This window comes from Bos javanicus, chromosome 2 (genome assembly GCF_032452875.1).
Source record: "Bos javanicus breed banteng chromosome 2, ARS-OSU_banteng_1.0, whole genome shotgun sequence".
NCBI lineage: Eukaryota > Metazoa > Chordata > Mammalia > Artiodactyla > Bovidae > Bos > Bos javanicus.
Genome location: NC_083869.1, coordinates 116,325,381 through 116,346,477, shown reverse-complemented (window position 1 = coordinate 116,346,477; position 21,097 = coordinate 116,325,381). Strand labels below are relative to the sequence as shown.

General features: G+C 39.1%; 1 protein-coding gene across 7 annotated transcripts in view; it reads left to right on the top strand.

Moving 5' to 3' along the window:
* SPHKAP (SPHK1 interactor, AKAP domain containing) overlaps positions 1-21,097 on the top strand; it is a 191,745-nt gene that overhangs the window by 60,891 nt on the left and 109,757 nt on the right. For all 7 annotated transcript variants that reach the window (XR_009730753.1, XR_009730755.1, XM_061387103.1 and 4 more), the window contains exon 3: positions 14,639-14,746. Coding sequence is in view for 5 of the 7 variants with exons in the window: in XM_061387103.1 (XP_061243087.1) it covers positions 14,639-14,746 (108 nt within the window). In the remaining 2 variants the exon portion in view is untranslated. The remainder of the gene's footprint in view (positions 1-14,638; positions 14,747-21,097) is intronic.

The following is a 21,097-nucleotide window of genomic DNA, read 5'->3' as shown; positions in this document are numbered from 1 at the left end:
CCAGACCCAGGGGAGTTTTAATGTATGCAGTGTTGTTGTTGTTCAGTTGCTAAGCATGTCCAACTCTTTGTGATCCCATGGACTGCAGCACACCAGGCTTCCCTGTCCTTCACTGTCTCCCGAAGTTTGCTCAGACTCATGTTTATTGAGTTGGTGATGGCATCCAATCATCTCATCCTCTGTTGCCCTCTTCTCCTGCCCTCAATCTTTCCTAGCATCAGGATCTTTTCCAATGAGTCAGCTCTTTCCATCCGGTGGCCAAAGTATTGCAGCTTCAACTTCAGCATCAGTTCTTCCAATGGATATTCAAGGTTGATTTCCTTTAGGATTGGTACGCAATATAATGCATTTAAATGATGAAATTCTAAATACTGCCCGGGAGAAAAAATGAGAGAAAGAAAGAAAGCTGCTGGTGAAGAGGGGACACTGGAGCCCTCCATGGTGTCTTTTAAAATTGTTTCTCACCTGGACATTCCCTGATGTTTCCTTCCCTTTTGGATAATTCCTCCTTACAAGACAAACACAACCACCTTTGTTAAACTGAATCATATGGATTTCCCTTTAAATAAGCTAAATTATAAATGTTATCCTTTTTTGTCTATTAAACACTAAATGAAATGTCCTTAATATTCTCTTTATAATAAATCAAAATCTTTTATCTAAAGGGAGGCAGTATGGGGAGGGAGGTGGGAGGGGGGTTCAGGATGGGGAACACGTGCACACCCGTGGCAGATTCATGTTGATGTATGGCAAAACCAATACAATATTGTAAAGTAATTAGCCTCCAATTAGAATAAATAAATTTATATTCTAAAAAATCACTAGCCAAAAAAAAAAAAAAAAGGCGGGGGAGACAGTAAAGTGCTGTGTAGCAAAGCTGAACTTGGAATCCAAAGTCCTGAGTCAAATTTCAGGTTTCTCGTTTTACTGTGTGATCTTAGACCAGTGATGTAACATATCTGACTCAGATGTCTTAAGGGTTGGGAAGCCTTCATAACAACCCTTAAGACATCTGAGTCAGAGAAGTTACATCACGAGTCTAAGAGCTTGGACTTCCCTTGTAGCTCAGCTAGTAAAGAATCCACCTGCAATGCGGGAGACCTGAGTTCTATGTCTGGGTTGGGAAGATCCCCTGGAGAAGGGAAAGGCTGCCCACTCCAGTATTCTGGCCTGGAGAATTCCATGGACTGTGTAGCCCATGGTGTTGCAAAGAGTTGGACAGGGCGGAGTGACATCCACTTCCACTTCACTTTGACTGGTTGCTCAGTGGTAAAGATTCCGCCTGCCAGTGCAGGAAACAAGGGTCTGACTCCTGGGTTGAATAGATCCCCTGGAGGTAGGAAATGGCAACTCACTCCAGTATTCTTGCCTGGGAAATCCCATGGACAGAGGATCCTGACAGGCTACATACAGTTCATGGGGTTTGCAAAGAGTTGGACACGACTTAGTGACTGACAACAACAACATGACATTTATATGCCAAAAGCTTCGTGTAAGTCTTTAGTACATAATTCATGCTTAACAAAAATTAATTTTTTAACCAAAAAATAAATAATCTTTTGTTGTTGTTTAGTTGCTAAGTCATATCTGACTCTTTTTGGACCCCATGGACTGTAGCCCACCAGGCTTCACTTTCCATGGGATTCCCCAAGCAAAAATACTGGTGTGTGTTGCCATTTCTTTGGGGGATATTCCTTACCCAGGGATCGAACTCACATCTCCTGCATTAGTAGGTGGATTCTTTACCATTGAGCCACCAAAGAAGCCCACAGGGTAAAATTTATTTAAGTAGAATTGACAAACTAATCTGGATGTACCACGCAATGTGCTTTCACTGTGTTGATATCTGTTGGACTCTTCTCTAGTTTGAAAACATTATGAAAGTGAATTGAAAGTGCTAGTCACTCGGTCATGTCTGACTCTTTATGACCCCATGGACTGTAGCCCACCAGGCTCCTTTGTCCATGGAATTCTCCAGGCAAGAATACTAGAGTGGGTAGCCATCACTTTCTGCAGTGGATCTTCCTGTTCCAGACATCAAACTGGAGTCTCCTGCATTGCAGGCGGATTCTTTACCATCTGAGCCATGAAAGCACTATAGTCGATGTCGTATGTCCACAAGAGCAGGGCATTTTTGATTCATCATCAAAAGTCTGCTTTACATCACAGACTGAAGATTTGTTACTCAGGATATAGTAGAACCAACTGTATGAAAAGAATTTTGGAGAAAAATCAACACCTCAAATATCCTTCTCTTTTTATGTTAATTAAATCCACCCTAGAGTTGGACTTAACAAAGGCATCAGACTGAACACAAGTCAGGTTCCCAGAGGCAAGATTTGATCTTAACATGACATCTGATCGTCTCTTTGAAGCTTCAAAAGCATGCTTTGGCTTGACTGACCTCTTTTAAACTGACTGAAATTTGCTGTCAACAGTGGCACAGATACAACTGAAGAAAAACAGAATGGAGGCCTCTTGATATTTTACCTGCTCTGATATTGCCCTGCTCTGTAAGATACATTTCATCTCAGCCCATATCTTTTTGATGACATGTAATTAAGAAAAGCAGTTCAATTAATATGTTCATGCACGAGCATACAAATTGAAAGACTTTTTCAGAATCCTATCCTTTTCTCTGAAGATGTTTTTATTAATCAGAATTGCATTGCTCTTGGCCAAAAGCCCCAGTAGTAACTCCAGGAAGTACATGATGGAAAATAGCTATAATAGTCTGTATTTGTAGAAGCTGTTTCCTTAAAGGAAGGAAGGGCTTTTAAAATATATATAACTAAGCAAGTAAAATTTAAAACAAGGCCAGCATAACTGGGCCATAATCACCTTTCTGTTGAAGGCTTTCCCTCTGGGATGTAACCCACTCACAGATCTAGAAACACTCTTCTGATCAAGCAACCTGTTAGCGATGTTCAGATGCACCTTCTGAAACCAGAGAATGGCCTCTTCAAGTTTTGTCAAACAGCAAGGTGTCTTATTTTATTGCCATTCTACAGGAATAATCAGAGGCATTGAAGAAACAGGGAGATTTTTAAGAAAAGAAATGGATATCTTCCTAAAAGTGGTATTTGAAGATGGTTTGTCTAGTAGTTCTAAAGGCAGTTACTTAGAGAAAAATGAGAGTGAAATCTAGGATGCCAGAAGAAGCATAGCTTATATGGATGGGAAAGCAGGGAGAAGAGAGGCAGACCCTGTCTACAGAAAGCGAGAGGAAGGAAAAGCAAGCTCTGGGACGAGACACACGAGGAAGTCAAGGTCCATAGGATTCCATCACGTTGAGAGTTAAACAGAACCACGAACTCTGTTTGAGCCAGGACATCCATGAGTGGTGAGTCATTGAGGTCACTGGGAAGAGGAGCTAGGAGACAAGGTATTGGGTTCACAGGTTCAGATTTAGCCCAGTTGCATCTGAAGAGCCAGCCACAAAATTCCCTCTGGGGGTCATTTCACTGACTGCCCAAGGAAACATCTACCTGTCCTGAGCCACACTAACATCTAGAAGGCTTCAAGGTTGCTCTGAGGCCAGAACACAGATAATGAGGACTCTGGTGGGGATTCATTTCCTCTGCCTTCAGCAAAAGCAAATTGAAATGATAAACATCTTCTCTTGCCTTTAAAGCAGCGTGGTCTACTCTGAACTAGAGAGGTGTACTACATGGTGAGTTCATTCTTTGACAAATGTCAGTTCAGTAATCTTAGGTGGGAAACTGTTTAAAACTATCAATTATGGCTCATTTTGCAATCTGAATGTGATTCAGCGTCTTATTCCAAAAGTCAGGACTTCCATTCAGGATTCCACACCACCTCTCCTTCCTGCCAACAACTGCTATATAGACTGTTTGAGACTCCAATACGCTAGTATTTTTCTGTTCTCTATAATTCATTCCTTGAGTGTCCTCCCTGCTATGTGCGAAGAACTCCTAGAAGGATTTTGCAGTGCCTTTTCTTTATTTCTTTTTTTTAACCAAAAAGTAGGGCTCTGAAAACTCAAAATAGCTTAGAACATTTTGTGGAATGGAAGGTGATGTTGCGCTGTTGAAACCAGGCAAGTGATCTTTTTTTTTTCCTTGAATTAATTGCCCCAAACCTTTGTATTAGCTATTCAAAATTTCTATTCAAAAATGGAAGGGGTCTATATTTTTAAAATACCTAATATGGAATTCAGAACTCTCTTCTTTTCCCTTCAGGCATTTAAAATATCTTACCATCCATGCTCCCCATCACTAGCCTTTTGTTTTTTCTCACTTTCCCCTTAGTCCTCCATCTAAGCATCCCTTTCGACTTTGTAGCCTGGAGTAAACACTCTGTTCCCCACCAGTCCTAAGAGGCTTCACTTTCCCTGTATCCTGCCGGGCTTGCCTTTCTGATAAAAGTGCTCACTTTTCAGTTCTGCTAGTGGCAGGGTGGGAAGAAAGATTGTGACTCGGATAAACTTGAACAATCCTCCTTAAGAGCCTTCTGGTTCATGAATCCCTGAGACTGAGTCTCTGCTGTGTGTGCCTGCATTTACTAGGCTTTTCTCTGTGTCTAGAGAAGGAGACCCATCTTGAAAGACCCAGATCAGGGCTCTTCCTCTCAAGGATGAAGAGCATCCAAGAAGCAGGTGTGTCCTTTAGCAAAGTGTGTGTCCCTCTGCTTACACCTTAGAAGGCAGTTGTTCCCAGCAGCAAAGAAAAGAGTCAAGATGAGAATTGCCACTTTCTTATAATTAAACCTGTCATCGCTCAGTTGTGTCTGACTCTTTGTGACCCCAGGGACTATATATAGTCTACGAGGCTCCTCCATCCATGGGATTTTCCAGGCAAGAGTACTGGAGTGGGTTGCCATTTCCTTCTCCAGGGGATCTTCCCGACCCAGGGATCAAACCCGGGTCTCCTGCATTGCAGGCAGACGCTTTACCCTCTATGCCAAAGGCCAAATACACAGACCAATACTCAAGTGTTGCATGGCCAAACGCGCTGTCCCTTTGATGAGTAGCAAATCTGCACCGTGTACACTTTGCACAAAAATCATCCAAAGTCAGTGGCAGGCCTGGATGTACATTATGGGATTCCCTGGTGGCTCAGATGGTAAAGAAACCACCTGCAATGAGGGAGACCTGGATTCGATCCCTGGCTTGGGAAGATCCCCTGGAGGAGGGCATGACAACACCCTCCTGTATTCTTGCCTGGAGAATCCCCAGGGACAGAGGAGCCTGGTGGGCTACTGTCCATGGGGTTGCAAAGAGTCAGACATGATTGGAGCTATTTAGCATGCAGCTCACAGAGATGTACATTATAGATTTTCCTATATGTGTTCTTTTTTTCCTGTATTTTGCTTCTCCTAACATGAAAAATCCTATTTCCATAACAGGTCATATCAACATGACAGCATTACATGGCACCTAAATAGAAACTAAACAGAAATTAATCAGCTATCTTCCATTTATGTCTAATTTGATGCTATTTAAATCAGACCATTCATAAGTTATGCTATAATTGCCTTTACTGAGTATATCTGTTTCTGTAACTCTTGCATTTTATGCTTGAGACAAACTTGGTAATCATTTTCATGTGGAAAAAGCTCTGATCAGCTTTCAGAGCATTCTTCAGCCAGCTGACATCTGTGTGGTGTGGAGAAGTAAACAGCGTGGCTTGATACTTCTAAATTGTCCTCTGTGCTCCTACACCATTCTTGTGATTGCATTGAAATACAATGTAACTTCCAGGATACAAGTAATTGTGTGGTGCAGAAAAACAGAAAGCTACTTAAAACTGCCTACCTAGTTCATTTCTTGACGCATTAGGATACACTCTGGGCCAAGATAATGTACAAAATCTCCAGATTACATCGATGGGAACTGTAACTTCAAAGGAGAGAGCCCTCTTGTTCATGAAACATTTCCATTTTATACTCAGAGAGATACTTGCACGTGTGACATTTGTGGGAAGTACTTGTAAATCAGTGTTGCTGTTATTGCTTAGTGGTTAAGCCATGTCTCACTCTTTTGCAACCCCATGGCCTGTAGCCCACCAGGCTCCTCTGTCCATAGGATCTCCCAGGCAAGAATATTGGAGTGGGTTGACATTTCCTTCTCCAGGGGATCTTTCTGACCCAGGAGTCAAACCTACGTCTCCTACGCTAGCAGGCAGATTCTTTATCACTGAACCACCAGGGAAGACGGGTATAAATCAGTATATTTCCTGTTTACCAGAGGCAAGCTTAGTTAGACTGGGTACATATTGCTAACAGCATCCCATAGACAAGGACTCTGCTGCTATAAAAGTGCAGTTTATCTGGAGGTTAGTATGTTTACAATGAAATACGAGAGTGTCACCTTCTTTCTTCTCTGGGACTATTCCCTCCCACTCTACTCCATAGTCAAGAAAGAATTGCAGATCCACTGCCAACCATTTCCTTCCCAAACTTCCAAACCAACAATACCTTTGATCTGGTGCTATCGAGGTTCTTTGCTTCTTAACAATGGAGAATTGCTAGTTCCAAGGTCTTAACAGACTCCATTTTTTCCCAATACTTTTGCAGCAATCAGTTATAAGATTGCTACTTTGTGCTAGGTGTCAACCTTGTCGTGAAAGAATGTTTCACATCCAACATGATTATTCATACTTTGAAAACAGTTTCCCCTTTTTGTCAAAGGAAGCTAAATACACAAAAAGACAGGCAGTCAGCCAGAAGAATCATCATTAAAAAGCAAATGTTATCTTAATATTTCATTCAACCTTCCGAGAAACTGAGACTAAACCACTGAGTGTTCTGTGCTGCTTCTTTCCTCCACACAATCATTTTATTTCCAGTCTGTTTCTTTGTCTTTTCTTAGAAATTCAGTGTACTTTCTAAAGCATAAGAGTTTCCCTGTGAGGTAATGGAAAAATATTATCCCAGAGTGGAAAATAAAAGATTACAGAGTTCTCAGAAAGTTCCCTAAGGCACAGATTAAATCAACATAAAATTAAGTATGTAAAGTGACACAAAATCTTCTGACTTCTAATTCAGTGTATCTGGTGGAGGTAGGTTTGTAAGCTATTATAAAAATTTAAGCAAACAATTAAGCATTACTTGAGCCAGTGACTAAATATCCAAAAATTTTAATTAAACATTTTCTAAATTAAAACTTAGAGTACTTCATGACGTTAAAGACTATCTGGCTCCCTTAGCCATGAATTTCTTTTCAGTGGAAGATAAAATGCCCTTTCTCATCCCTTCCCCAACCATTCACACTGCACCAGCCATGATGGATTCTCTGCTGCTCTTCAGCATCAACAAATGCATTTCTGCTTTGAGCCTCTGTTTTTTGCTGGTGATCTCTGCTGAGATGCTCTTCCTTCAGGTGGGTGTGTGGCTGGCACTTCATTTCTTTCAGATCTCTGCTCCATGTCACCCTCAGAGAAGCCAGAAAATACTTCCCCAAACTGTACCCCTTACATTTTCATTTCTTTCTCTGGCTTTATCATCACAATGGTCACAGTAGTTTTCACAGAGCATATATAAATATGGAAAATTTATTTGATTGTGGTGGGTCCTCCCTTGGCAGAATGAGAACAAAACTCTCTGCTTTCTCATGATTTTTGTTTTGCCCACCCCCCGATTGCCTAGTAAATAAGCAACATCTTCTAAAAACAGTAGGTGTTCAACAAGCAGCCATTGAATGAATGAATGAGGGAATGAAAACAACATGGATGGCTTATCCTTCTCTTGGAAATGATATCCCAAAGTTAGTATCAAATGTAGAGTCTATTTAATGCTTTATGATTGATGAATATGGTTTGCACCAATATAGAATCTAAATTAAAATTTTTAATTTAAAAAAAAGGAGAAATATCTTTTAAAAATAAAAGGAAAGTAAGCCATGATGAAATACCATGGTGCACCAAGTAGAATGGCTAAAACTTGAAAACAAAACTGACAATACCAGGTAGTGACAAGGATGCAGAGCAACTTGACCTCTGATGATGGGAATGAAAATGGCAAATTCACTTTAGAAAACAGTTCATCAGTTTCTTACTGAGTTACATCACTGCCTAGTAATCTCATTCTCAAGCAAAGCAAAAACTTAAATTCAGACAAAAACCTGTAAGTATATATTTATAGCAGCTGTATTCATATTTGGGCTTCCCTGGCAGCTTACCCCCAAATAGAAACTACTCAAGTATTCTTAATCTGGTAAATGGATATTTTTGAAAACATGCATACATCCAAAAAATGGAATACTGCTGGCAATAAAAGAAAATTAATACACCCAACTAAATAAATAGATAAATCTTAAACACATTACTCTCAGTGAGGGGAAAAAAAAAACAGGTCACAAAAAGGCAACAAACTACATTATTCCACACATACAACATTTTAGAAAAGGCAAATTTTAGAAGTAGATATCAAATCAGACTGCCAGAGTTTGGGATTTGGGCGGCCTTTCGACTAAAAGGAGCAGACGTGAATTTTGGGGGTGATGAAGCTGAACAGTTGTTCTACATTTTGATTGAGATGGTGGTTACACAACTATGTGGTTTCTTCAAAACTCATAGAACTTTACACAAAAAGGTGCGTTCTATAGGAATGCATTATCTCTATGAATAAAATGTTATCCACAGTAGAGATACCACTGTTTATTGCTGAGCAAATATATAATAGTATTTAGTGAGTAGCTACCTTCATTCTTCCCTAATACCATTTTCATCAGCTCTTTGGCATCTTTTTTTTTTTTTTTTTTGGATTCACTGTGCAGCATGTGGGATCCTAGTCCCTGACCAGGGATCAAACCCTCACCTGCTACATTGGAAGGTGGAGTCTTAACCACTGGACCACCAGGGATGTCCCAACTCTTGGCATCTCACTATGCAAATCTAATTGACCTGCTCACTTTACAATCTCTTTGTGTAAGGAAAATTTAATTGAGTTTCCTAGAAAAAGGCTAGAACTGCAGTAGCGGTCTAGAGAGTCTTCTCTGAGGAATACTCAGGACTCTCCTAATGGGCTTATCTGGCTTCCTTTATCTTTTTGCTCCTCTTTCTTTTTCTTTCCTTATCTCCAGCACACATCCATGGAAACTGTGTACCACATTTGAAAGAATGATTTTTCTTTAAACAGTGTTTCCAAATCTTTTCCACATTATAATACATATTTTTAAAATATTTGTTTGGAACTCCAGTAAGCAGATGGTCAAGGGTGCTTGCCCTAGAATGGCCAACCAGGCGCTGTCCAGCCTTCAGACAGCTGAGTGCATCTCAAAGTCCCAGCACTTCTCAGCTTTTCTGAGTCCACTTGTTTGGGGGTGGGAGGGAGAGTAAATCTGTTGCTGAAGATGAATGAGCTCGTTGTTCTGATGATGTTATTCAGTTGATGTGAAGCACAATTCCATCATTAGTTGTGATACCTGTCGTTGCTGTTATTGTTGAGTCACTTAGTCGTGTTCAGCTCTCTTGCAGCCCCATGACTGTAGCCTACCAGGTTCCTCTGTCCATGGCATTTCCCAGGCAAGAAAACTGGACCGGGTTACCATTTCCTTCTCCAGGGGATCGTCTTAACCCAGGGATCAAACCTGTGTCTCCTGCATTGGCAGGCAGGTTCTTTCCCACCTAAGAAGGTTCTGAGCTGGGTTCCGGGAAGCCCCAGTCATGATACATACATTAGGCAAATACAGTATTTTGTGTGTGAAATTTTCTCTTTTAAGAGCATTGATGTTGCTTTACATCATGATACTTAAAATTATCAGAAAAAAATTTTGGCAGTATTTGATAGTATAGAACTAGAAATGTGACGAAACTTAAACTGCTGTCTTCTCCAATTTAATTACCTTTATTAATTTTAAAGCATTGCTCAGTAATATTTAGAGCTGTGTTCAGGTTACCAAGAATCCATCCATGTTCAGGTGCATGGATTCCATATCAATTGCAACTTGGTTTTCTGTATAAAAACGGAAAATCACTGTACAGGAAAGCAGAATGATCTTTCCTCGTTGTTTAGGACACAACGAAATTTTAAGAGAAAATGTGTCATTATTATTTCAAACTTGTGAATGCATAGCATGTTTGTCCTTAGCTCTTCATCTGAAATAATTGAACCTGCAGCTAAAAATAGCAGATAAATGAATGAGCCATGGAAAGCCTGGTGAGTTTTTCTTTTTCCCTACCCCCATCAGAAAGTGACTCTCTTCAGGGAGATTATATTCATAAAGCTTTAAAATCATTACACTCTCAAACACATATTCTTGTTTCAAGCATTCTTCTTTTTTTCTAGCGATTTGTCTAAACCATTACACCAAAAGCTTTTCACAGGTCAAAATTGCTTAACATATGATGCTAAATGGTTTACTGATGCCTGCATTTTTATTCTCTTTGCTCATTTGCTTCGTAATATATTTGGGAATGGGAAGGGCAGAAGGAACAAAAGGAGAAGAGAGGCAGAGAATTACTGTTGTTCCAGAGAAGGGCACTTCAGATCACATGATTTCATTGCGTACAAAGGACAAACCGAGCCTGGGAGCTGGTGGGTAACCTGACCACACAGACAGTAGGGCCAGAACTAGAACTCAAGCCTTCTGACCACGCAGACCAGGTCCCTGAGGGACAGATGGATAAGTGCATAGACACATATTTGGTAGAACTGGAAGATGAGAAATTATGTAACTTTACTACCTTGCAATGGAGCAATCTGTTATGGGAGCTTTGGGACCAGAGAGACTGGTTCACAGAGTGTGAAGAAAAAGTATAAATCGCTTGAAGTCTGGGCAAAGAGAATAATAATTTTTATAATAGCTGGTGTTTATTGGTGCTTTTGAACTGTGGTGTTGGAGACTATTGAGAGTCCCTTGGTCAGCAAGGAGATCCAACCAGTCCATCCTAAAGGAAATCACTCCTGCATATTCATTGGAAGGACTAATGCTGAAGCTGAAACTCCAAAACTCCTGGAGTTGGTGATGGACAGGAAGGCCTGGCATGCTGCAGTCCATGGGGTTACAAAGAGTCCGACAGGACTGAGCGACTGAACTGAACTGATGTTTCTTGAACACTTGCTACATGCCAAGAACTATTTTAAGCACATGTCACATATTAGCCCTCAAATTCTATTTCATAAGTCTAGGTGTTTAATTCAGGTAATAACTAAATAGGACCTTAGCCCAGAGAGTTCTCAAATAAATGTAGCATTTCTTGGTCAATAATTAAAGAATATAAAGTATTAAATAATGAATAATCTCTAAATATCTCTAAATAAATAGTGAAATTTAATTGTTGATAAAATCAAGTAAGCTATTTTTTAATTATAAGTAAAATTCACATTTTAAAGTTACACAGGGAATGATTATTCTCACAAGAGACATTCTCTTCAAAGTATTTGTTGTTAAGCAATTGAAAGATGTAGGTTTCATTTTAGTTATTTTTTAAATGCATGATATATTTTATTTTTCAGAGCAGTTTTAGGGTCACAGCAATACGTGAAACTGAACTTACACTTTTTAGGTCAGAAGATTTGCTAAAGAAGATTTGTCTTCACACATCTGAAATGTTTTCAATGTACTAATTTCAAACAAAGACATCCAATTTTCTATTTTCCTTTGTGAAAGTGAAGTTGCTCAGTCGTGTCCAACTCTTTGTGACCCCGTGGACTGTAGCCCACCAGACTCCTCTGTCCATGGGATTCTCCAGGCAAGAATACTGGAGTGGGTTGCCATTTCCTTCTCCAGAGGATCTTCCCAACCCAGGGATCAAACCCAGGCCTCCAGCATTGCAGGCAGACACTTTAACCTCTGAGCCACCAGGGAAGCACTCTTTTCCTTTGTAGTTCATATCAAACAGTAACAATGAGAACCATGTACTGAGAGGATGACGTACCATTTTGCACACTGCCGTGTTTGACACACGTCATCTCACTGAATACCCCAGTGATCCCACCTCCAAGTAGGTATTTACTGTCTGCCTTCACAGGTGTAGAAACTGAGACAGAACTTACTTGCTACTAATGACCAGGACAAGATTTCAACACAAATCACAAATGTCCGTTTTCTTAAATTCTATTCTATGGTGGAAGTAAGAGTGAATGGCAGTGAAAGAAGTGAACTGAGAATCTTTTTCTACTTCAAATAAAGTTAATCTCGATCAATGGTTCTCATTTTTAATGTTTCTGAAATCAAAACTCCTTTGCACTAAAAAAATGTTGGGCCTCTTGTGAAAATTTTGATTATATGGGTTGTTCTTACTGGTATATTCCATATTATAAATTAAACCTAAGAAAAGTTCTGCATATAAGCAATATCATATCATATTTGTCTTTGACTCACTTGTGGAATCTAAGAAAAATGATACAAATAAACTTATTTGCAAAACAGAAACAGATTCAAAAACTTCGAGAACAAATTTATGATTACCAAGGAGGAAAGGTTGGAGGAGGGATAAATTGGGATTTGGGATTAACATATGAACCCTATTGTATAAAGTAGATAACCAACAAGGACCTACTATATAGCACAGGGAACTCTGCTCAATACTCTGTAATAATCTAAATGAGAAAAGAATTTGAAAAAGAATGGATACATATATATATATAACTGAATCACTTTGCTGTATACCTGAAACTAATGCATTGTTAATAAACTATACTTCAATATAAAATGAAAATTTTTAATTAAAAAAATTAAAAATAACTTTTTCGATTTGCCAAATTGTATTTTCAGAATATTTTGATGAAGTCTGATGCCACATAGAAACAAAAATACCAGAACTTGTGCATGTGTGCTAAGTCTCTTCAGTCATAACTGACTTTGTGATCCTATGGACTGTTGCCCACCAGGCTCCTCTGTCCATGGGATTCTTTAGGCAACAATGGGAGTGGGTTGCCATTTCCTTCTCCAGGGGACCTTCCCAAACCAGGGATCAAACCCATGTCTCTTATGTCTTCTGTATTGGCAGGCAGGTTCTTCACCACTAGTGCAACTTGGAAAGCCCCAACAAAATCTTAAAGCAGCTAAATAAACATATAATTCATAAGAAAAAAGCCAAGAAAATTCTAAATACGTATTTCTTTAATCTTGAAATAACAATTAGAATTTAAATAGCCATAATTTATTACTTAAAAATAATTTAAAAATAAACATACTGCAAGTTAACATACATATTTTTATGGCCAATACCTATGTTTTCCAAAACAAAACAGTTTAGTGAGAAGACTAACTTTATTTTACATTTTTAGCCAATCTCCTTAATATCTAACTTAAAAGAGCTTGGCTAGACTCTCCTATTTGCTTCTGCATTTAACCTATTACATTATCATACCTCGTGTGGACCCTGGAGAACTCCACTGAGTACTCAGGAGACAATTCAGTTGAAAAGAGAAAATAAAGACAATATTATTATAAAAATAATTTGACCACTGGACTCCCGGAAAGACCCCAGGGGCCTCTATAGGTCCCAACTCACACTTTAAGTACCACAATTTTTAGATAAACTCTAAGAGACCTGAGAAGTTCCATCTCGAACTTTCATCTCCAATGATAACTGAAGTCCATCCACACTGTCTCTTGGTATTGTTCTGGAAAAGAATGATGAAAATTTGTTATCTCCAGAATAATAAACCTTGAGGGGGAAAAATATTAAAATATCATGTGGCTAACACAAAAATGTTATAGAAAAATGTGTCAGAATTATATTTGGTTAACTCAGTATGCAGAGACAAAAATTAAAGTATTTTTATAGAACAAAGGAAGACAATCCTTCAGTGTGCAAATGAAATATAATCGAAGTGTCATTCTATTCTTGTGGCAGTAACCAAACTGATTAAATCTATTCTATTACTTAAGTGAAGGTGATTGGCAGACATGTGTCCTAATAGAGTAGAGAGTACCAGGAGAGCACTGGAAATCTTATATGAGAAAAATCTTATACAATATTTGACTCACATTAAAACATCAGAAGCTGAATCATTTGGTTGTTTATGAGACTACATCTTTAAAATGTTTCAGTTCAGAAATAAGATTTTTCTTTATTTCTTTAAAATCAAAGCCCAGAAACAAGACATTTGTAAACCATATTTGGTGTTGTTAATTTGTGTATTGAAATTCACTTTGCATTACCATACTGTTTCTACAAGAGAAATGGTTGTTGTAATGCATTTATTTATTCCTAATAATTTTTAAACTTAGTGTAGTACCCTAAATGTTCTAAAAGAACTGTGCCTTATTTCATAGATAGGTTAGCACAGCTGGAAATCTAAAGAAGAATAATTTTATTATTGCACCAAATGGAGAAACACTACATTTCAATCAAAAGTATTCATAGAATGTAAAAGAGCTCCAACACTTAAATGAAGTGTGATCCCCATTGCCAATTGAACCATATCCCAAACAGTCATTTGACTGCAAGTTATGCAAAAGTCACAGGTACACTGAAGTTTCCAGATGTTGAATTAGATGAGAGAAGAAACAACAATATTCACGTCAGTATGTTCCTTTAAAGTGGATTCTTGGTTGATTGTTTTATACATTTTAGAGGTGCTATTATCCTGGAAGTATTTTTTTTCCCTAATATCCAGATGCTATGAGGCCAGCAAAACACTTCTAGATTCTTTAGAAAAGAGCTCCTTGTTTAAATAGAAAGTCTTGCCAGTAGCTCTGAGAAGGTTTTCTTGGTTCCCTTAGGTTCTCCGCAGTAATAGCCTGCTGGAGTCTACAGACTACTGGCTGCAGAATCAGAGAACACCCTGCCAGATTGGTTTCGTGGAAGACAAGTCTGAAAACTGCGCTTCTGTAAGTAAACACAGCTCCGGGGCTGAGGGCTGAAAAAGTGGGGAGTCGCGAACCTGCACTCATGAGGACCTAAGCACTTAATACAGCATTGGGAAAGTAACCTTTTGAAAATACGTAATTGGTTTATACAGAGGGTGACAGGCCAAAGCTCATAATTCTTCTGCTTTTCTCATTTCAACAGGCAAATTAATCTTACCAATTCTCTATCCATGTTGTTTTTATTTTTAAAACAGAAAAAGATTCAGAAATAGAATTGCATGATGAGAAACAAAAGCCTGGTCAAGAGCTCTCTTAGATTCTTTTCAATATATTTTATCACTTCTTCTAATAGGTATTTTGCAACGTGAAAACGGTAAAAATGTTCTACCACTTTCATATGTTATCGTCATTATTTGAAAACCTTTCAACATAAGAAATTACAACCATGAATTTTAATATTCTGTACTGTATCTGAGCTTTACGTATAAAAACCCTCCTTTTCAAGGGAAGAGATGTTTTTATAGATAAATGTTTCTTGTGGCTTAGATTGTAAAGGCATATTGTTGATATGAGAAATCAACACTGTGATCTCTCCTTCGTTTATGAAGTAGTCTGCTTCCTGTATGTTCTACAAAGCTATATGTTTCATTTTAACTGAAATTACCTAGCTCTTATGGGGTCATAATTACAGAAATTGGGGGAGAATATTTCCAAAGAGGAGAGAAATGTAATTCTCATGACTAAGTTGAGAGCATCAGCTCAGAGCTATTCCTAGAAGTAAGTTGCATGCCAGCATTTCTGTTAAAAGAAAAAAAAAGAAAAAGAAGAAGCTGAAAATGGGATGGAGAAGCTTTTTATATATAATGAGCAGAACCAGAATTGGCAGAGAATGTAAAACATTTCACACTGCAGAGTCTCATAGCCCAAGGAAAACAGAGTCCATTCAACACACTTAATTCAATCTCTTTGTTTAGGCAAAATGATTTGATTGTGCTATTTTGGGGACTTTTTAATCCCTTGTCCAGAAAACCAGTTGATGGCTAAAAATCTTTGGTGAAAACAAAAAGGATTAGGTGGTGAGTTTTTTAACAGCGATACCCTCTTTGGAAATTCAGGTCTAAGATGCGGTAGAAAAATTCAGACATTTGCTGATACTAATCTCTAATTATACAGCTATGAATTGCAAAAGGGAGAGAAATGGAGAGGAAAAGCTATCAGCATCTACACTTCAGTCAAAGGCTTCATCCTGGCAGCTCCTATCTAAAGGAATCTGTCATTTGCAGCAGGCACAAAAGTTGAGGCACTAACAATTGCATAATAAAGGGCAAGGAGGCCTTTTCTAAACTTTATATTTTGGGAATCTGTATTGAAGACCTACAATTAGAAATGATAGATTTATAGCCAAAGTTAAGATTACCATTGGATCTTAGATCTCCCTAAGCGTAGGAAAGTTCTACTCACAACCCCTGCCCCAATCTCAAGGAACTCACATTCGGACATAAAACTGTATGACTTTCTTTCTTAATTCTTTGTCCCTTTACAGTTTCTAATGACGTCAGTGAGTTTGAGCTAGCTGATTCATACTATCTTTATGGTTCTTTCTATTCCTCCCCAAAGGGGAAAAATCTAAACACAAATAAAAGGCATACTGGAAGGTTTATTTTTCTGCAAGAGTTTATAATAAATGAAACTGACTCAAATGTTGAAAATTGTCCATGACTGTAAACTTTAAAGAAATTTCAGACTCCCTATGAAAAATAAACCTTAATCTCCTAAAAAGTACTTTGTAGTTTACTTTTTCTTAGTTTACAAGTCCTTTCTCTCTTAGTTGGCACAGAAACAGTCTAGACCTGGACATTGCTGAAGCGACGCTATTATCTAGAGGGAAACAGAGCTGATCTACAGCAGTGGTCGGCCTGCCCCTGGTGGCCCAGCAGTACAGAATCCACCTGCCAATGCAGGAGACGCAAGAGATTCAGGTTCAATCCCTAGGTCAGGAGGGAAGATCCCCAGGAGACGAAAACAGCAACCCACTCCAAAATTCGTGCCTGAAAAATTCCCTGGAGAGAGGAGCCAGGTGGGCTGTAGTCCATGGTGTCGCCAAAGACTCAGACATGATTTAGTGACTAAACAACAGCAACGACACAGCACTGGTGGAAAGGACAAGAATTTCTTGCCCAAAACAGCTACACACAAGGAAGAAGTAGCCACATGGTCAGGGGAAAAGTACATAATTCGTCTTCCAAGCAAATTCTCCTCAGTAGGATAAACATGAAAGTGTAGTTTAAGGAAACCATAATACTGTGTTTTAAAATAATATCTTCATTAACGTCTAGTTTAAGAAATTATTCTAAAGAGATCATCCTGAATCTACATCTATTAACGAATAATCACAACTGAATTCTGAGGACCCTCTAGCAAAGTTGCCGCATATTTTATTACTTTGTACTCTGTTCTAACTCTGGGGGATGCTCCGCTGTGTTAACTGTTGCTTCTTTAAGTCATTTCTTCTAGATCAAACTTTGTATACAGCTGTTTCACATCCAGTTTTGATTGGCTTGTTATCCATCATGCTAAACTCTTAAGTATCTGGATTTGCAGTTTCTCATGGCACCCCACTCCAGTGCTTCTGCCTGGAAAATCCCATGGACGGAGGAGCCTAGTGGGCTGCAGTCCATGGGGTCGCTCAGAGTTGGACAGAACTGAGCGACTTCACTTTCACTTTTCACTTGCATGCATTGGAGAAGGAAATGGCAATCCACTCCAGTGTCCTTGCCTGGAAAATCCCAGGGATGGGGGAGCCTTGTGGGCTGCCATCTATGGGGTCACACAGAGTCGGACACGACTGAAGTGACTTAGCAGCAGCAGTGGCAGCAGAACTAAGTGCTTCAGAGTACCAATATTTTCTGAAGACAAGATCTTCATTTAAAATTTTTACTGAAGGACAGTCTCAGGCATGGAAGCCCTTCAGGGTGTTATGGGCATGGGTCAGTACAGCTGTTTGTTCTCAAGCATCAAACGAGCTTCACAAATCAGATTTGACCATTATCTCAGTAAAGAACTGCTTTCACTTCATAGCTAAAATGATGTGTCTTAGTGAGCTGTCTGAAACTATCAGAAATACAATAAGTGCTCTGTCATGATCTATATGGGAAAAGAATCTTAAAAAGAGTGGATATATGTATATGTATAACTGATTCACATTGTCTTACAGCAGAAACTAACACAACATTTTAAGTCAACTATGTTCCAATTAAAAATCAAAAATATAATAATAAAATTAAAAAAGAAATATGATAGGCAAGCCAAACTTGAGAGAAATCTGACTCAGAAGCCCCCTGAAAGTCACTCTTAATATTTTTTCCAAAAGAGATTAAATATGAAAACTGTGGTTTTGCTTTTGTAAATAGAGTTGGCTCGACAGATGGCTCAGTGGGTTCAGAATCTGGCTGTAATGCAGGAGACACAGGAGATGTGGATTCGATCCCTGGTCAGGATGATCCTCTGGAGGACAGAATGGCAACCTGCTCCAGTATTCCTGCCTGGAGAATCCCATGGACAGATGATCCTATGGGCTACAGTCCATAGGATCACAAAGAGTCCGACATGACTGAACGACTGAGCACGGAGCACAATCAAACTACATTATGTTTTTTTATTTCTGATTTGCCATTCTGAGGGAAAAAGCATATATCAGCCTTGGAAATTTTTTTAATCTAATTATTAAAAGAGGAATGTAGAATAATAACGTTGGAAGCCAATATCTAAATCCAGAAGCTGAGGCATTATCTTAGTAGAAGTCCTTAACTTGAGTGGTAGGATGTGGATGTTTTAGGAAGCCTGACATTTTTAAATTAAAAACTAATTTAGTTACTTTTTAACCCCCTATTTCTCTTTCAGTTCAGTTCAGTCGCTCAGTTGCGTTTGACTCTTTTCGACCCGGAGGACTGTAGCACACCAGGCTTCCATGTTCATCACCAACTCCCAGAGCTTGCTCAAACTCATGTCAGTTGAGTCAGTGATGCCATCCAACCATCTCATCTTCTGTTATCCCCTTCTCCTCCTGCCTTCAATCTTTCCCAGCATCAGGGTCTTTTCCAATGAGTCAGTTCCTCATCAGGTGGCCAATGCATCACTCCTTCCAATGAATATTCAGGACTGATTTCTTTTAGGATTGAATGATTTGATCTCCTTGCTGTCCAAGGGACTCTCAAGCGTCTTCTCCAACACCACAGCTCAAAAGCATCAATTTTTCAGCACTCAGCACTCTTTATAGTCCAACTCTCACATCCATACGTGACGACTGGAAAAAACGTAGCTTTGACTACATGGACCTTTGTTGGCAACGTAATGTCTCTCTGCTTTTTAATATGCTGTCTAGGTTGGTCATAGCTTTTTTTCCAAGGAGCAACCATCTTTTAATTTCATGACTTCAGTCACGAAAATCATCTGCAGTGATTTTAGAGGCCAAGAAAATAAACTCTGTCACTGTTTCCATTGTTTCCCCATCAATTTACCATGAAGTGATGGAACCAGATGCCATGATCTTCGTTGTTTGAATGTTGAGATTTAAGTCAGCTTTTTCACTCTCGTCTTTCACTTGCACAAGAGGCTCTTCAGTTCCTCTTCGCTTTCTGCCATAAGGGTGATGTCATCTTGCAAATCTGAGATTATTGATATTTCTCCCGGCAATCTTGATTCCAGCCTGTGTATCATCCAGCCTGGCATTTCTCATGATGTACTCTGCATATAAGTTAAGTAAGCAGGGTGACAATATACAGCCTTGGCGTACTCCTTTCCCCTTTGGAACCAGTTTGTTGTTCCATGTCCAGTTCTAACTGTTGCTTCTTGACCTGCATGCAGATTTCTCAGGAGGCAGGTCAGGTGGTCTTGTATTCCCATCTCTTTAAGAATTTTCCACAATTTGTTGTAATCCACAAAAAGGCTTTGGCATAGTCAATAAAGCAGAAGTAGATGTTTTTCTGGAACTCTTCTGCTTTTCCTATGATCCAACAGATGGCAGTTTGATCTCTGGACCTCTGCCTTTTCTAAATCCAGCTTGACCAACTGGAAGTTCTCAGTTCATGCACTGTTGAAGGCTAGCTTGGAGATTTTTTAGCATTCTTTGCTAGCTCACATACTTTGCTAGCATGTAAGATGAGTGCAATTGTGTGGTAGTTTGAATATTCTTTGGCATTGCCTTTCTTTGGGATTGGAATGAAAATTGACCTTTTTTCTGTCCTTTGGCCACTGCTGAGCTTTCCAACTTTGCTGGCATATTGAGTGCAGCACTTTAACAGATAGCATCATCTTTTAAGACTTGAAATAGTTAAGCAGAATTCCATCAGCTACACTAGCTTTGTTCATAGTTATGCTTCCTCTGGCCCACTTGACCTCAAACTCGAGAATGTCTGGCTCTAGGTGAGTGATCACACCATCGTGGTTATATGGGTCATTAAGTTCTTTTTTGTATAGTTTCTCCGAGTATTCTTGCCACCTTTTCTTAATATCTTCTGCTTCTGTTAAGTCCATATCATTTCTGTCCTTTATTGTGCCCATCTTTGCATGAAATGTTCCTTTCGTATCTCTCATTTTCTTGAAGAGTTCTCCAGTCTTTCCCATTCTGTTGTTTTCCTCTGTTTCTTTGTATTGATCGCTGAGGAAGGCTTTCTTATCTCTCCTTGCTGTTCTTTGGAACTCTGCATTCAGATGGGTATATCTTTCCTTTTCTCTTTTGCCTTTAGCCTCTCTTCTGAGCTACTTGTAGGGCTTCCTCAGACAACCATTTTGTCTGTTTGCATTTCTTTTTCATGGGGATAGTCTTGATGCCTGTCTCCTGTACAATGTCACAAACCTCCATCCATAGTTCTTCAGGCACTCCTCTGTCTATCAGATCTAATCCCTTGAATCTATTTGTCACTTCCACTGTATAATCGGAAGGGATTTGATTTAGGTCATACCCGAATGGTCTAGTAGTTTTTCCCTACTTTCTTCAATTTAAGTCTGAATTTGGCAATAAGGAGTTCATGATCTGAGCCACAGTCAGCTCCCAGTTTTGTTTTTGCTGACTGTATAGAGCTTTTCCATCTTTGGTTGCAAAAAATATAATCAGTCTGATTTTGGCATTGACCATTTGGTGATGTCCATGTATAGAGTCATCTCTTGTGTTGTTGGAAGAGAGTGTTTGCTATGACCAGTGAATTCTCTTGGCAAAACTCTGTTAGCCTTTGCCATGCTTTATTTTGTACTCCCAAGGCCAAACTTGCCTGTTACTCTAGGTATCTCTTGACTTCCTAGTTTTGCATTCCAGTCCCCTATGATGAAAAGGACATCTTTTATGGGTGTTAGTTCTAGAAGTTCTCGTAGATCCTC